Source organism: Eleutherodactylus coqui, chromosome 13, assembly GCF_035609145.1.
Source record: "Eleutherodactylus coqui strain aEleCoq1 chromosome 13, aEleCoq1.hap1, whole genome shotgun sequence".
NCBI lineage: Eukaryota > Metazoa > Chordata > Amphibia > Anura > Eleutherodactylidae > Eleutherodactylus > Eleutherodactylus coqui.
In genome coordinates, this window is record NC_089849.1 from 127,824,529 (window position 1) to 127,841,687 (window position 17,159).

The 17,159-nt window shown below is 48.1% G+C and overlaps 1 protein-coding gene across 2 annotated transcripts; it reads left to right on the plus strand.

Moving 5' to 3' along the window:
• The first annotated feature begins 497 nt into the window (after positions 1-497).
• LOC136587600 (membrane-spanning 4-domains subfamily A member 4A-like) lies at positions 498-16,210 on the plus strand. 2 transcript variants are annotated; one of them, XM_066586286.1, is made up of 6 exons: positions 498-723; positions 1,285-1,398; positions 3,873-3,929; positions 9,239-9,346; positions 11,718-11,840; positions 15,159-16,210. In XM_066586286.1, the coding sequence occupies exons 1-6, from the start codon at positions 568-570 to the stop codon at positions 15,264-15,266; spliced, it is 666 nt and encodes a 221-aa protein (XP_066442383.1). In that variant the 5' UTR covers positions 498-567; the 3' UTR covers positions 15,267-16,210. The 2 variants fall into 2 exon arrangements, with proteins under 2 accessions (XP_066442383.1, XP_066442384.1); XM_066586287.1 differs by lacking the exon at positions 1,285-1,398.
• Positions 16,211-17,159: the final 949 nt, after the last annotated feature.

A 17,159-nucleotide genomic window follows, 5' to 3' on the forward strand; every position in this document is an offset into this window, starting at 1 on the left:
TAGGATCTGGTGCAGGGACTTGGCTGGTAGTGGGGGGCAGTAAACCCTCCGCCGGCTGTAAGCCCCAAGTGTGGTAGCCCCCTAGGGGCACATTGCGTTGTCCCTGAGCCTGTCTACGGCTGTGGGGCAGCGTGTACTTTGGTTTGATTGTGGGAGCACCAGATTGTGTCACTCCAAGGATTCCCCCCCTCGTTAATTCATAATGTATGTTTTTGTTAAAGAAAGGCTGCTGTGGCCAATAAAATATCCAAATGAAAAAAGGTGTCTGTGATTATTGGGTGGGGTATACGAAGAGGGGCATTCTGGTCTCCAGGCGTCAAGTACAGAAGGAGCGGAAACACAGGAAGCTTCCCAAACAAAGCGGCGAGGTTTACGAGGGCAGGTAGTGTACACAGATATGACTCAAGCCTTCACCTGTACTGGATCATGTGATGCCAGCAGAACGTCTAGTAGGTGAACAGTTACACCCCAGGAAGCAGGTAGAAGAGCCTGGACTACACGCAGAGCGAATGAATGAGTTTATCGCATCCTTGGAAATCCCTTCCAGTTTGATTGTAATTCCCCAGCATGGCTCTGCTCTATGGGGACGATGATTTCCCACCACAGTATGTGGTTTCTGACATGTCCTGCTCCCCGTGGTACCGCTTCTCCGATGCTCCTTTCGATAGGCAAACAATGGAGTTTTATCAAATGTTTTTGAGAGGAAAACCAAAATGGATTGGGGTAAGAAAAGAGCTGAGAAATGATTGCTATGTGTTGTTGCAGTGAATGCGGATATTCCCAGCGGGCTGCTGATCGTTCCCCCCACCACCACCACCCCCCCACCCCCCTTAGCTGATGCTTACAAACTATTGTTTTGGGCTTCAGAAAGAATAGTTATGATGGTAAATTCTGGTTTTCCCCGTCTTCATCTCCAGCCAACAGTGAATGTGCAGCATTCTAAACTCTATGAGGGATCCCCGGGGGGCCACATGTGGCTGCTGATGGCTCCTGCCAACTTCTATCTATACTACATGTGCAGTTCTGCTGGCTCCTCCTCGCTCCCTGGTGGCGTCTCTCGGCGCTCTGCTTGGGTTCATACGTCAGGGGTACCCAGATTGCCCGCACATATAAGGCATGTTCTAGGGCTGTTCGGGCTGTCTATGGTCCCCTTCTATACTGCCCCACGGTCCACATCTAGAACATGACTCGCAGGGACCAGTTTGATTCTAGCATTTCTGATCTGACTGGCGGATGATATCAGTAGACACTTCCTGACACATTGTATTACTTCTACTTCCACAGATCCTGCAGATTGCGGTTGGCATCTTTCAGATGGGCATGGGCATCTCATCGTGCAGCTTGTTTCCCTACAACTATTCCTCTTACACCGGCAGTAACATTTGGGGCCCCCTGTGTGTACGTATCCCCTGTCTATTCCTGGAGACGTCTTACTGACTACATGACCAACTCAGACTGAAGCCCCACAATTGTTGGAGTTGTGGGGTAACCAGAGCATGTTGGACTTGTATGTTTCCCTTCACATTTGTATTATTTTGGCCGCACTATTTGTATCTTTCACCTGTAAAAACTGAGCTGAACAAGCAGGAAGTTTCAGTCTAGAAGTACACAGGAGTGCTGAAGGCGGCTCTGCACCCCCGGAGGCCGGGCCGTCTCTGCGGACAGGGTGTGCCCATATGTGATGCTCGGCTGTTACCACATATCGGACGTATTCTCTCCTAGAAGGAATGCTTCCAGAGGGCATTACCTCCAGACTACGGCAACTAATAAGCCTCCATGATGTCTGGATTGCCTTACATTAAGCAGCCAAGACATACAATTACACTTGGCGTAGACGCAGACGTTGTGCAGCATTAACTTTCAACCTGGCTCCCAGTGTAAGGGCCCTGACCACAGATCACTCTGATTCCAGCCGCTTAACCCCTTAAATGCTGTGGTCAATAACAACTGCGGCATCTAAGTTGTTTGATGGGATTGGCTTCCTTTCGTTACCCATTGCCACCTGCAAACATAATACAGGGGGCTCGGGGTTGCCATGGCAGTCAAGGGCCTAATAAAGGTCTACGGGGCTGCTATGGGTTTATGTCAAAAGCAAGGTCAATAAATGGAATGCCAGGTTCATACTAACAGACAATGATGCTTTGGTATATGGAGTATGTAAGGCGGTGGTAAATGCCATATATCTCCGAACTGACACTTAGGGCTTCTTCAGACAACTGTATCTGTGCACACAAACTATACGCTTGCAGGCGCAGAGAATAGAACCCGTAGAGCTCTATGGGAGGTGCGGAAATGTGCAATATGCTGCGCCATTCCATGAGAAACAGGACATATCTGCATCTCATTAGGCCAAATAGCCTTTTAAATCCCAGTGGTTGTGGGAGTGCAGCGTCCATGTGGACTGTCGATCGGTGCAAAAAGTACAGCACTGTGCGCCAATACGTGCGCAAATCAACCTCATAAACTGCACTGAGGCATACAGTCCTCTGACTACGTCCCTCTGCTGTGACTGTGCGGCGTTACTTGTCTTGTATCCGTATTATCAGTCTAGTGATGGTTACTGTGAAGGACCTGTAGGTCACATGTCCGGTGGCGGGCCCTCGCGCTGTAGCCTCCCTGCTGGGGTATCCTATGGACTGCCGACGTGGCCCTCGTGTGTTGTGACATACCCAACAATGAGAGAACAGCAGGGCGTGGGGTGCGGTCCGTGGGGGCTAAATCCTGTGAGAAGCCTTTACTAGCCTGACCTCTAGTCCAAGGGGCACTCAGAGCGGCTTCAGAAGAGCGTATGCGCAAATGTGTATGGTTTAGCACATAGTACGGTACGTTTTTGTGCACGCAGGGCTTATTCATACGTGTGCGCCACACACGCCCCCTTCCTGATGTAAAAGGCTCTTTAGCCTGGTGAGGACGACATGTATTGCTGTTTTCACTGAATTGAGCCTGATTATGAAGCCAGTGACGTTCAATGATTTTATACTCATTTTATTCTTAAGTCTCGCAGCGCAGAGAAAAAAATCTGCGATATCGCTCAGTGTCTTCAATGGGGTCGGGGGCAGCAGCGTCAACCCCATTGAAAACATAGGGAGTACATAGCGGACCTCTGCCACAGCTGTGACAGTTATAGCAGGGGATTCCTTCATTCCTGCAGGACCGCGGGGATGAAGGAATCCCCTGCCACTGCTGTCAGAGCTGTGGCAGAGGTCCACAATGCTATCCCATTGCATGCAATAGGTCGGCACTGCTGCAGCCCTATTGAAAGCAGAGGGTTGTAGGCAACCCCCGCAGCGAAGACACAGCGCTCAGCCAATTACACCAGTGCTTTCTGGGGGTGGGGATTTTTCAATCCCCGGCCTCCAGAACACAGAAGAAGACCGTGCCGGAGAGAGGAGCCGGACAGCTCTTCTAGGTGAGTATAATTTTTTCTTTTTTTTCTTTTTTTTTTTTTTTAACAGCTAGGGCTGATTTTCAGGGAAGGGCTTATATTTCAAGCCCTTCTCCGAAAATTATCGCTGCAGAGGTTGTCTGCAACCGACTGCTTTCATTGGGGCCACAGCAGTGCCGACCCCATTGAAAGCAATGGGATAGCATCACGGACTTCTGCCACAGCTGTGGCAGAGGATTCCTTCATCCCCCGCAATCACCGCAGGGATGGAGGAATCCCCTGCCATAGCTGTCATAGCTATGACAGAAGTCCGCAATATATTCCCTATGTTTTCGATGAGGCTGACGCTGCCGCCGGCCCCATTGGAAACAGCATGCGATATCGCAGAGTTTTCTCTGTGCTGCGAGGCACTTCCTCTCGCGCATAAAAAAATATATAGCTAGTGAGTAGCCACCCTTATATGTAACATATTTCTTGCTTTTTGCAGTTTATTGCCACTGGGTCCCTGACATTCTATGCTGGCGCTAGTAGATCATCTCAATATGTAAGTAATTTGGTATCAATGTATCTATTTGACTTAATTGGGGTTTGTAATCAGCAGTTTTTGATCAGTTTTAGGGCTCTTTCACATGAGTGGTATGATTGCACCAAGATGCAGCGGGATTTGCTGCTGTAGGAATCCACACCACAATCTACATGGCTAAATGTGGATTTTCATGCAGAATTGTGGAGAGATTTAAGTCATTTTCAATTCGGAATCAAAATGAATTTGCCATGCTGATCTCAGTGCTGAGTCTTCTGCAGGAGCACAAATTCTTCTGCATCCTGGTGGAGATTCACCAATATGAAAGCACTCCTACAGTTGCCCTATTATCACTGCGGAGCTAGTACTTGGCAATAGGAAATATAAGGATCCCTGGTGGTCTAGGGCAGTGAAGGGGTAAATGTGAGCATACATGGTACTTTAGGGCAGTGAGGGCATTACAAAAGAGCCAATCAAAGATGCAGGTCACAAATCCACAAATTAAAAGGGAGCTTGTATCAATATTGACAATCCAAGGGACCTACCAAAGTTTCAAACATCAACAATGATGTATTACATGCAAAATAGTTTGTGTCATGTCCGCACAGGAGCACCAGACGCAGGGCAGCGTTCACAAAGAAACGCCAGAAGCACATATAATACACAGCAGAAACAGATTATACCAATCCGGGCACAGTTTGGTGGAAAATGCGGAGCCCCTGCCTAGCAGCGGAGTAGGCGTCCTGGTAAGGACGGCCCCACGGTCTTTACCTAGGACCTGATTATTGCAGACAGCACACCAGGAGAGATGCACTAACACAGCAAAGAAACTGAGAAAAGACTAGCAAAAGCAAAAGCAAAGATTACCAGTATTTAGCTGAATATAGAAAGCTTTCACCCATTTTGGGGGAAAAATTCCTTCCCGGCTCCACAATGGTGGTCAGAATCCCCAGAGCCACCAGGATACCCAGAAATCAACTACTCCAATACACAGAGAAGGAAGGAAGCAATCGTGTACCTCTAGTAACATAATATGTTAGGCTGAATGAAGACAATGTTGATCTACTGTGTTTCCCTGATAGTAAGACCTACTCGTATAATAGGACCTTCCCTGATTTGGGGGGAGAGGCTTGAAATATAAGCCCTTAGGCTATATGTTATAAAAAAATCAATACTCACCTACCGCCGGCGTTCCGGTCCTCGTGCTGACCTCCGTCGCTGCTGCAGACTGCCGCGTCCTCCTTCAAGCCGACAGAGCAGTTCCTCCTGGAAGTGGGGCTTGAATACCTCGCCTCCTGGAGGCTAATGCTCTGATTGGTTAATCCAGCTCCGGCTTTCATTGGCTGACGTGACGCTGGATTAACCAATTGCAGCCATTCAATGATGTCATTGTAGAGTACAACTTGCCAATTAAGAAGTACAACTCTTCCTGCAAAAAGCAAGAACTGAAATAGCTCCATAGGTGCAAAAATAAAAGCGTTATGGGCCCTGGAATGTGGGGGTGCAAAGTCAAATTTTTTTGTGTAAAAGTATTAAAATGACATAATTTGGTAGAGCCCTAATTGTATCGGCCCACTGAGCGAAGGGAATATGTTGGCTAACAAACGAAAAAACTAATTTAGAATTGCTGCTTTTTGCCTCTCCTAGCTCCAAAAAACAGAATTAAAAGTGGGATCAAAAAGTCCTCTGTAGCCCAAAGCAGCAGCAATAAGACTACAGGTGGTCCTGCGAAAAAAGTCCCCATACAACCCTATGGGGGATAAATACGGATATCCTGGAGCGGGAGCCGCAGCGCCAGTCCACAAGAGCAAGACCTAAAAATCGGCATAAACTTGGGCTGAGTGCTACTTCGCTGATCCAGAGAATAGCGTTATCATGGTTTACCCCCTGGTGAACGCCAGTAGAGCAAAACCAACAAACAATCATGCCATTTCAGTTTTTTAACCCCTTAATGACACGGCCCCCCCTTTTTTTTCCATTTTTGTTTTTTCCTCCCCCCTTTAAAAAAATCATAACTCCTTTATTTCTCCATCGCCGTCGCTGTATGAGGGTTGTTGTTTTTTGCGGGACGAGTTGTAGTTTTCACTGATGCTATTTAATGTACCATATAATGGACTGAAAAACTTTTTAAAAAGTGGAGTACAATGAAAAAGAAACGACATTCCGCCATCTTTCAGTGCGTCTTGTTTCTACGGCGCACAAACTGCAACAAAAGCGACCTGATAACTTTATTCTGCGGGTCGGTACGATTACTGCGATACCAAACTTGTATAGTTTTTTTTTTTTTACTATACTACTCTTTTATTTTTTTTCAAAGACATTTAATTTGTTTCAATTATTTTCTGCCATCTTCTGCGCACAATAACTTTTTTATTTTTCCGTCGACGTAGTTGAGCGAGGGCTCATTTTTTGCAGGACGTCCTGTATTTTCTGTTAGTACTAATTTGGAATACGTACGACTTTTTGATCGCTTTTTATTGCGTTTTTTCTGGGAGAGAGGGTGACTGAAAAAGTGCATTTCTGGCTTTCTTTCTTTTTTTTTCAGACGACGTTCACCCTGCGGAGTAAATAATGCGCTACTTTGGTAGATCGGACATTTATGGATCCAGTGATACCAGATATGTATTTTTATTTTTTGATGTAGATTTTTTTAATTACAGATATGGCAAAAGGGGGGGGGGGGATTTAAACTTTTATTACTTTTTTTTTTTTTTTACAATTAAAAAAACTTTATTGATCTTGTTTTTACTTTACTTTTAAGCCCCCCTGGGGGACTACAACATGCGATGCTTTGATCGCTCCTGCAGTATGACGTAATGCTACAGAATTGACAGCAGCATTTAAAGGGTTAACAACTGAATGGACGATCGCAGCTATTGCCCGCGGGTGTCAGCTGTAATAAACAGCTGACGCCCACAATGTATAAAGACAGGTCACCTCTCGACCTCTCTTCATACATACCCCGACACTCCAGGATGTAAATGTAAGTCCTGGAGCGGGAAGGGGTTAACCCCCACTCCAAAAATAAACATTTTAAAACCCGTTCTATGTACAAGTGGTGCCATTAAAAATACAACTTGTCCTGCAAAAACAAGCCCTCATATGGCTGTCAGCGAAAAAATCCTTTTACATGGCCCCAATTTAACCGGGCTCCAACCCAAAGACTTGGGGGAGATGGAGGGAGCTGGAGAGAGCTGGTGCCCCCACGGTGCCCCACGGTGCCCCCACGGTGCCATCCCTCCATAACTGCGCTACGTCTACAATTCATGAATTGTTTTATGATAAACTTCTTCTTAATAATTAAAAAATGTAAGGTTTCATGACACTGGAGTAAAAAGAAGAACCTCCACACCGGCAGCCGCCACCGATCCGCACTGTCAACCAATCAGGATCTCTACTTGAAGATGTCGGATTACTCTGGCTGCCATTTCGGAGCCAGGAAGGAATTCCCCCCCAAATAGGCTGTTTGGCTTCTGCCTCGTTGGTTTTTTTTTTGCCTTCCTCTGGATGAACGGGGCGGGGGGGGGGGCTGAATCAGGTGGACCTTGTCTCCCTTCAGCCTCACATACTGTGTTTCTATGATTATGGACTACAAGGTCCCTGAGATTCGTCCCTCTTCTGTAGCTGATGTTGGGTATTGTTGCTAATACCTGTTGAAGGTTGTGATCCGCAGGAAGTATCGGCCACTACTGCTTGGGCCTCATGTCCACGGGTATAACTGAATCCACGTGGGTCACCCGTGCGGACGATCGGTAGATCAATATGCCCATGGACTATCACTGACTATCCCGTAGAGCCGGGATCCATCTTATTAGCCATGCACTGGGCCCACTGGGTGGTATTGGTCGGATTAGCAGTAACAAGATCATCATAGAGAAGCCTTTTGTCAGGTCTGCCTGCGTGGGTCCAGAATACACAGATTATTATATAGCAGTTCATGGAGGTGTCATTTCCGCTCGGTGCTGACACCATATAGTGTCCAGATAAATAGTGCCATACTAATAATGCCCAGATGCCCGGAGGTCCATCGTTTGCCGGGTGACTAGTGAATACATTGGCAGCTCCATTCATCCAGGGCTCTGAAGGCTATACTTTATCCAGGTAACTAATACCCCTATAACACCATGATGGAACGGCAGCCCGTGCCCCACCATCGGATGCCGACACGCTCTTGTACTGCACAGTGAAGGTTATAGCGCCCTCTGCTGACACTATCATGTATAACAAACTACAGCTTTATAGAACCCTAAAAATGAAGACCATGTCAATGGGTTCAGTCATCAACTCACGGGGCCGCGTATACAGCATGGGTAATAGAGTATAATGCCTGTAGGTGAGTAGCACTTACCAGCTTCCTGAAAAGATGGTCTCCATGCCGGACAGTGCACGCAATGCTTCTGCCCCGTCTCTGTAGTGTATGGATGTCGGTGACAGCCGACGGATCCTCTGGCCGTGCATGTCTGTTTGTACAGCAGCAATTGGAAGGTGAAATAGCCCACCCGGCATCTTGTATCCTTACCCGGAACCAAAAGAAACAGCTTTTCACTTCCCCAAACTAAGTTACTGACTGCACAAAGATGTGAGCTTCTTGATCAACATGTGTGAGCCCATCTGCCACGTGAGGCCACGTCTTGTGGATAGGGCCTACACTGCACTAACCTCTGTCTGCAGATCTTGTAGGCCTCCACATGCATTCATACATCTTGTTAGTGGGCTAACACCTTCACCTTCTCACAGTGGGAAGGAGGGGACAGCATTCAAGGGGGGACAGGGGAAGGCTGCAGGGGGCACTGGAGTTTATGGGGAGCACAACATCTGATTCGTTTAGTAACTTGGGGTGGGAGCTGCAGGATGGGCCGCGCCTACAGACTGCAGAGACAAATATGGAACCGATTATACTGATGAATTTGGTAGATGGTCCTCGTTGGACGGAATCCGTGTTCAGCTATGTTCTGTTTAACCCCTTGAAGAAATGGACATTTTCTTTTTTCCCCATTGACGGATGTCTGGAGTGAAAATGTAAAACCTGCTGTACTGGGGGGTTGGTCTGACCGCGCACGCTGCTGTAACTGCCGGACCAAGATGCCATTTTGCCACAATTTTCTTGCGGTAAAATGGCGATCGCCAGTGTGAAGCCCCTCTAAGGGGGCAGAGGGTGTGGCTTATGTAGAAATGGTGGGCCCGATGTAAAAAAATGGAATTACTGCAAAGTGTTGTTCAGAGGTTGGAGGTGCGCCAACCCTCCCACTATTTAGCAAACGTTTCCCAGCATGCCTCTTACCTCTCGCAGTAACCCGCCTGGGGTGACATTGTTTCTCCTGTCTTTGCAGATTAAACTGGCCTTTGCTATGAATGTCAGCAATGTCTTCCTGTCTTGTGTTGGCACGGCACTGAACAGCCTGGATGTGAATACCCGCTACCCTTCGTACAGCGGCAGGGTGAGGCCCCGGGGACGCCGCACTTGTGGCTACTTGGGTTAGACGTTAATGATAAGTTATGGTCACACCAATAAGGCTTGTATCGGCGCCGTTGACTTGATGCTCTCTTCCCCCCAGTCTTCCTTCCATGATCCACAGGTTTAATCATCCCACCTTTAGCATTTCTCTTCCTTTACAAGAATGCCAGTCAGAGTGGCTCATTAACCCCTTCCTGTACAGCACAGCAGCCCAGTAGTTCGGGCATCACAGCATACATGGATGGCACTGAATTATCAGGGGTCTCAGAAGCTGAGACCCCATAAATCAGATTGGGATCGCAGCTGTAAGTTGCAGACTGTGGCATCTAGAGGGTTTGGAGGGGAAGGGGGTTCCCTCCTTCACCCCATTGGCACATCTGCGATTCGATGACAGGGTGCCAATGCTTGCTATGGCAACCGGAAGTCAAATTGTGACCTCCGGGTCTGACATCACTGGCATACCAATAGGGGATGCGGTTGCTCCCAGGCCCAGGAGCTTTAGGGGCCCATAAGGCGTCTCTTCTCCATATAGGGAGCCCAGTACTATGAATAAAGCTTACAGTTGGGGCCCCGTTACAGGTTTTGCATTGGGGCCCAGAAGCTTCAAGTTACGCTTCTGCATTAAGGGGTTAAGAGACATTAGGAGGCCTGAAGATAAACTTTTGCACCTGTGCCCATGAGCCTTTAGCTGCGCCCCTGTCCGGCATGTATAGTGGCCTGCGTTGGTCAGTGTCATCACTTGCAGTAACAGGCTATAATGTGAGTGATGAAGGTGACAATGCAGATAATACACTGCACTACATGAATAGTGCAGTGTATTATCTAAGCAGTCAAAGGATCGCATCAAGTCCCTTTGTGGGACAAAAAATCTAGTAAAGAAAAGAAGTAATAAAATATATTTTTACACTTAAACTCTTTTCCCTGAAAAAATAAATCTAAAAGTCGCCATTTTTCCAATTAAAAACGACCCCACAAATGCGGTATTGAGGCGTTCCCGAGGAGCGGCACTGCAGCATTACTATTCAATCCATATGCTGAACACCGTCACAAAATAAACACCTCAAAAACATCACGGATTTGGATCTTCCTGCCGCACAAAAAATGCAATAAAAAGCGATTGAAAAGTCGCATGCAGCCCAAAATGGTGCAAATGAAAACGCCGCCTCCCCCTGCAGAGCCGCAGCCCATGGATGGGAACACAAGAAATACGGCAGCGCAAAAATAAAGGTTTTCTGTGAAACGTGTTTATTGTCCCAAAGTAGTCAAATGTAAAAAAAGAGAAGTACATAAATTTGGAATCGCAATGACCCGCAGAAATGTTACTTTTTTGTACCTCAACTCCCAAAAAACACATCAAAAATTCATCAAAAGTCCCACGCTCCCTAAAATGGTACCAACGAACCCGCCAACTCATCCCCATAAACGAGCCTCAGGCCGCTCCGCTCCGCGGCAATGCAGGAAAGAAATACAATGGAAATACTTTTATTCAAAAGCAGTAAAATGATAACATCTGTATTATATTTGATATTTCCGCACCGCTGCGCCGAATAGGGATATCGCGTCACTTATGTCGCACGCTAAACGGAGTCCGAAACAAAATGTGAGAATCGCGTCTTTTTAAGCAGCTAATCTCCGAAAAGGTAATAAAAACTATTCAAAAATGTTGTCTGCACCCCAAAATGATACCAATGAGAGCGTCAGCTCATGCCGCTAAAAACCCCTCACACTGCGTCGGAGATAGAAAAATGCAAAAAGGATGGTTCTCTCAAAATTTTGATGAAAAATTGGCCCAATCAAAGGGCTGAATGCCCCTGCGCTCTGCCAGCTATCGGTTTATCACATGACCCGCTGTCAGCCATTGTACGCTTCGCAGTGCTGAGAGGGGCGTGTGAGTCTGACGGATGGTAGGGATCATCTTGCCCCACAGGGTGGTGCCTGTATGTGGTACTAATGGGGGGGGGGGGGGTGACAGAAAGATGTTGGCATTACTGCCATGGTGGAATGCGGAAGTAAGTATGAGAAGTCTGTGGAGAAGTGGGTTGTGGCCTAAAGTCATGTGCCACCAGGGAACCCTGCAGCCTACTGAGTAATTGGGTGCAGCCTGAAGTTACGTGATGTGAAAAAGCCCTGGAGCGCCCCGATCGGTGCGGAGACTCCCCGGTCAGTGGGCTCCAAGCTGAAGGAGCTCCGGTTGTTGTCCTGCTGCGTTGCACACCATTGTGACCATTGGGAGTATGGTTTGACCCCATAGCTGCCCCCTGTGTACACCACTGAAATAATGGCTGAGATAGTAGTGGTTCATCTTTGTATTGTTTTGCCTTTATGATTTTGGGTTCATATTTCTGTTTTCGCAGGGAACGACTGTGGTCACTGTCTGCTTCCTCATCCTGACTAATCTGCTGCAGTTCATCCTGACTATCCCAGTCTTGGTATCAGGATGTCGGTCCATAAGATGCTATGAAGCGGCCGCTCTTCAGGTCGGTCTCTTTAGTCTTTACATGGACAGCTGTGGGGATTCACGTTTCCTGCTCCCCAAAAAGAGCGAGAAAACGGAAGCCCGGGTGCAGATATGAAACCCCCCTGAATTAAACTAGGCATTCCGAATGCACACGGCCCCTTCTGTCACTGCTTATAGGTTAACCGTTACATCTTAGAAGTCCTTAGTGTAATAACGGCCCGAGGGCGGATCTCCCCATTCGGCACTCAAGTCATTAACGCCACTCTCGAAAAGCTGCTATCGCTTTAACCTACAAACGGCTTCATCGCCCCTTAGATTACGACTAACTTATCAATAAGTAACCGGGCCCTAGAAAGCCCAGCCTTTACTCCCCTACCATTCCTACAACCGCTCCGCTTTTAGCTATGCCCAGATGTTCTGATATGCTCCTCAAACTAGTCCATACGTCACATCTCACTCCAGCAGAAGGATTCTGGGGCTCTATGCTGTTGTCAGTGGGGTCGGACTGGCGCCTCCTTAGACTGTGGAATTGCCCCCTCATAAGGTCCTACTGGACTCGGACTCACTTATTCTTTACCCCACACTTGGTCTCACTCGCCCCATTTAACCCAACTCTAGCCATTTCCAGCTATATCTCGAGGGAGAGAGGAGGCTGACCTCCAGAATCGATGTTAGGCTCCCCGGGGCTTCTTACACATTATTCTTACAAAAACTAGTATTCATTATGAAAATGGCTCCTGTAGAGGGCGCCACATGGGGAATTAGGGGACGAGATGTATTCTCACCCTGCAGTAAACTCCTTACATTAAGGATTACTTCCAAAGTATACGGCTGTTTGTGTAGCACTACATGGTGCGTGGGGCATCAGCTGGCGGGGCATCCTCCGCTGCCACGCTGCTTAGATGCTCTCGCCGTCTCCTGCCTACCTGCAGTCCCAGCCTGCGCCACGCATTCATTCTACTCATCGTGTTCTCCACATCTAAGCTAAAGAGAGGGGCTCAGAGGGGCACAGTTAGGGCTCAGTGACACGGGCGCATGTCACACGCAGACTGTTCGCGCACATAGTATGTGGCGCTCAGAGCCCATTGATGTCTATTGGCCACTCACAGGCGTCACTAAGCAGACGGGCGGATGAGCCAGACGATATACCCTGCAGGACAATGGAGGTCGCACGCAGCCACTAATCATCCTCTTAGTCTCTCTGTTATCTGCCTGACTACTGATATAAACCCGCCTTGTAAGGCCGCGCTCACACCGCCGTTGGGGTCACTTTGGGTTTCCGTTTCTTTGCTCTGTTTTTAAAAGAAAAAAAACAGATCCGTTTTTTTCATCATTGATGTCAATGGGGTTTCCTAAAAAGGACAACAAACGGCGAGGCTCCAGTTCGCTCCACTCCGTCAGCTCTCCATGTTTTTCGCTGCAGACTGCGCTATTTTCCTCAATCCTGCTTGTTTTGGGGGTTTTCTGAAACCTCATTGAGATTAATGGGGAAAATGCATCCATTTCAGTTTTTCTGACAGAGACGGCAGCCCTGAAGCGGCCCGGCGCCGGCGTGAGGCGCCTCCGGTGTAAATGGTATTGATTAAAACCAACAAATATTGTAAGCCCCCCCCCGCGCCCCCCCGCGCCCCCCGGCTCATCCTGCAATGTGGCGTCCATGACGCCGTGTACGAGATGTCGTGTACAAAAACGGGATTAAAACGCATGAAAAACACTTGTGTGACTACTGACAGCCCGACTCCGGCTCTAACCCCTGATCCTGTAAGTTTAACTCCTCACATGCCACGATCAATGGCAACTGCAGCATGTTAGCGCATGGCAGAGGAAGGGCTCCTTCTGTCACCCATCGGCACCCCGCAGTGTTTTGGCAAGGGTTCCCATGGCAGCCAGAAGCCTGACAAAGGCCACCTTGTCTGTCATTTACCTGAGCCTATTAGGCCCCGCCTCCAGCAGAGTCTAATAGGCTGCTGTCATTGGCTTAGTAGAATGCACCACATAAGTAATGCGGTGTACTGTCCTAATCATCGAGTGAACCTACTGTCCGTATGACCGGAGGCCTAGTCCTTGTCACGTGATGCCAGCTCTCTAACTGGGCACTCAGGATGAGATGCCGCAGAAATAACGGAGACGAGTCCGGTGGGATTTTAGTAGACTGAGAGGGTGCAGGTTTACTAAACTTTGAAAATTGCAGTAACAACTGAGTTATTAGTTCTCTGTAAGGTATCTGCAGCCATATCTGCAGGCAGTTTGAGTAACTAGATGTAGCGGTGTTGACTCGATGATACGCTGACTTTACAGCGATCTCGCTTTACTGTAGATTGATCTAACTAGACCATTTCCCCACTAGTGGATTAAGATGACTGATTTGAATTAGACTGAAGGCCATAATGAAGCGGAGGGGCCGGTGGCTTCATGCTAACCCGGGCAGCTATAGCTCACTGTGAGATGAGGATGGACCTCAGAAAGGATCCCTTTTTCTTTCTCTGCTGCTGCAAGATGCCAAGGGAGCTGGTTTTATCACTTCACCCTGCCTCGGTCCTCCTCCCCGACAGCAGAACTGCAGCCTCTCCTCCCTCACTCCCGACTGAGTCGGACTACCTGCCTGCATCACTTCCTTTTATAACCTCTTTCCTGAACTCCTCCTCCTGCACAGGGACTGGTAAAGCTTCTTCCTCGCCCTTGGGCTCTACACCAGTAAGAGTAAACCTGACTGTCAGCCAATGGGAGGCCAGCTGACATCAGGTTGAGCTCATTGCTTATACGTAAAAATGATCATGGCGAATTTCATGTTTTTTGCGGTCCAGATGTGTGTTATTAGTTACATTACACAGGGGCGCCAATACTTTTGTACTTTTCCTATTTAGAACCTACAGAATGCTCCTGCCAAATTTCACGCTTGTTTGGAACCGGGAAGTTACATAAGATAGAGGGTCACAAAACACCCTACATAGTCAGGAGGTCGGGGATAACGGAGCAAACCAGGTGAACCTCCTGGGAAACGGCATCAGTCAGACACAAGGGACCAGCGATCACCAAATATCAGCTGGTCAGCGTGCGGATAAAGAGCGCAGCCCCAGGGTAGATTAGCGGGAGGATCACTGGTCAGGTCGTAGTATTCCGCTTCGTGTCCCAAAGATCATGTTGGATAAACTACTCAACAATGTAGACAACGACTTCTCGCCCCTATGGGCAATACCCGGCGCTGAGCAGTCGTGCCCCACACGTGGTCTCGCCTCATGTATCGCTGCTGCATGCCACAACATTGTGCCCCTCCGCTCTACCAATATACTTGTGGAATATGTCTGTGAAGTGTCTCATGTTTGCTTCTCTGCTGCAGGTGTATGTGATACCCAACAACGCTTCTTCTCTTCTCCCTCCGCCATACTCAGCTGAGCCAGCGATCTGCATAGAAGCGCCTCCAAGCTACTCTGACAGCAGGAATTAACGTTGTGCGGAGCGTTCTCTCTTCAGTGGGATCCTATATATATATGTGAGATGTGTTGTACAGAGATCTGTTTATGTCCAAGGCTGGGACTAACTAGGGAGCGTGCGCGATGTCTAGAGGCGAGATAGTACCATCCAGTAACTGTCCATCAGGGTCACCCTCTTACCCCCCAATGTGGCTCCTGTTAGGGGTCTTTACTAGGGGAGGGGTCGCACCATGGAGGATCTGCCACAGAAATGGGTCATAATTAAATGAATGGGTTTAATATTAAAAGTTAAGGGTTGTAGACTTCTGGAGATACGTCCCTGACTCTCTGCCTAGGGGTGGACACCCACTAGCCATATTTCTTCTTGCGATGCGACAGCCATGATCATCAAACCAATGATTTTCAATGGTTTTACCCTCAAACCTCAGAGCGCAGAGAAAAAAATCTGCAATATCGCTCAGTGTTTTCAATGGGGCCGGCGGCAGCACCAACCCCGTGGAAGACATAGGGAGTACATCGCGGACTTCTGCCACAGCTGTGGCAGAAGTCCGCGATGCTCTCCCATTGCTTTCAATAGGGTCAGGCCGTAGTTTAGCAGGCATCCCCCGCAGCGATGATTTTTGGGGAAGGGCTTGAAATATAAGCCTAGGTGGAGCCTAGGATAGGAAGATAGTGGCCACATAGATACACCTAGATATCATTCACACCAACCTATGTGTCTCTATAAACAGACAAAATAGCAGATGGGGGTCTGGCTCCTGGCTCAGAGCCCATCAGGGGGTCCACCAGTTCACAGTCCGAGCCTGTATACACATCCACATGACCCTTTCATAACTGCGAACACAATCCTACTGTTTCTTCCTTTACATGTAGGCACCAATACTTGTTTGTGTGGATACTTTGGCTTTTACATATTGTCGGGTCCTTGTCTGCATATGTTATAACCAATAAATAAAAGACTGGCTTTGAATTAGAATGTTTCCATTAAATGCTGAGGCTCTTGATGTTGTCCTTTAAAGGGAACCATTGGTCATCCTGGAAAGGTTTCTAGAACTTGCCTGGAGTCCATCTGTGGCGAAGTCAATTGACTGGGCAGGATTAGAGAAAGGCTCTAAGGTCTCCTTCACACGGACGCTTTTCCGCATGGACATTTGGCCACGGCAACTGCAACCATTAAAACCCATAGGTTCCGATTAGTTCACTCACATTGGTCGATTTTCTGCGTGCATTTTCACTGTCGGCGACATTTTTGCCCGTATCTGTGCTCCCAAGGCTCCGTAGGAGTCTCATGGGGGTGCGCAAAGGCACACGAAATCCCGTTGTAACTGCACGGTTGTGCAGTGTTAATTACTAACAACGGCAACTAGGCTGGCCCACCTACTCATTAGACTGACCCTCCTGTTCAAACATGGCGCAGGTGTGTCCCACGCCGAAGTAAACAGCCAGCAGTGCACAAAAGGATACTTCCCTGCACAGGAGTGCTTGCGAGAAAACGTGATTGGGCTCCATTCAGAGTGCAATTATGTCACGTTCTCGCGAGTGTGATTACGTCATGCCCGTGTGAAGGAGGCCTGACTTGTCTGGCGATCAGCAAAGATGTAGAGGGATCCTAGGACAGGAGGGTCTGGAATACCTGCCTTCCTGATCCTTTTCTATCTGCACTGCAAAAAGTTACACCAGCCAGAACTTCTTAGGGCTCTTTTACACGGAATGACAATCGTTCGTATTTCTGCGATCCAGTGAGAATCTGACGATTATCGTTCACTGCACATGTATTCACAGACTGATGATTGTTCCGTGTGAACAGGCAGCAACACTTCTCAACAACTGCCTGTTTACTGTGCTGGAGGCGGCGGGGGAGAATGATCCTCGTCTCGCTGCACCTCCATTCACTGAGTGATGATTGT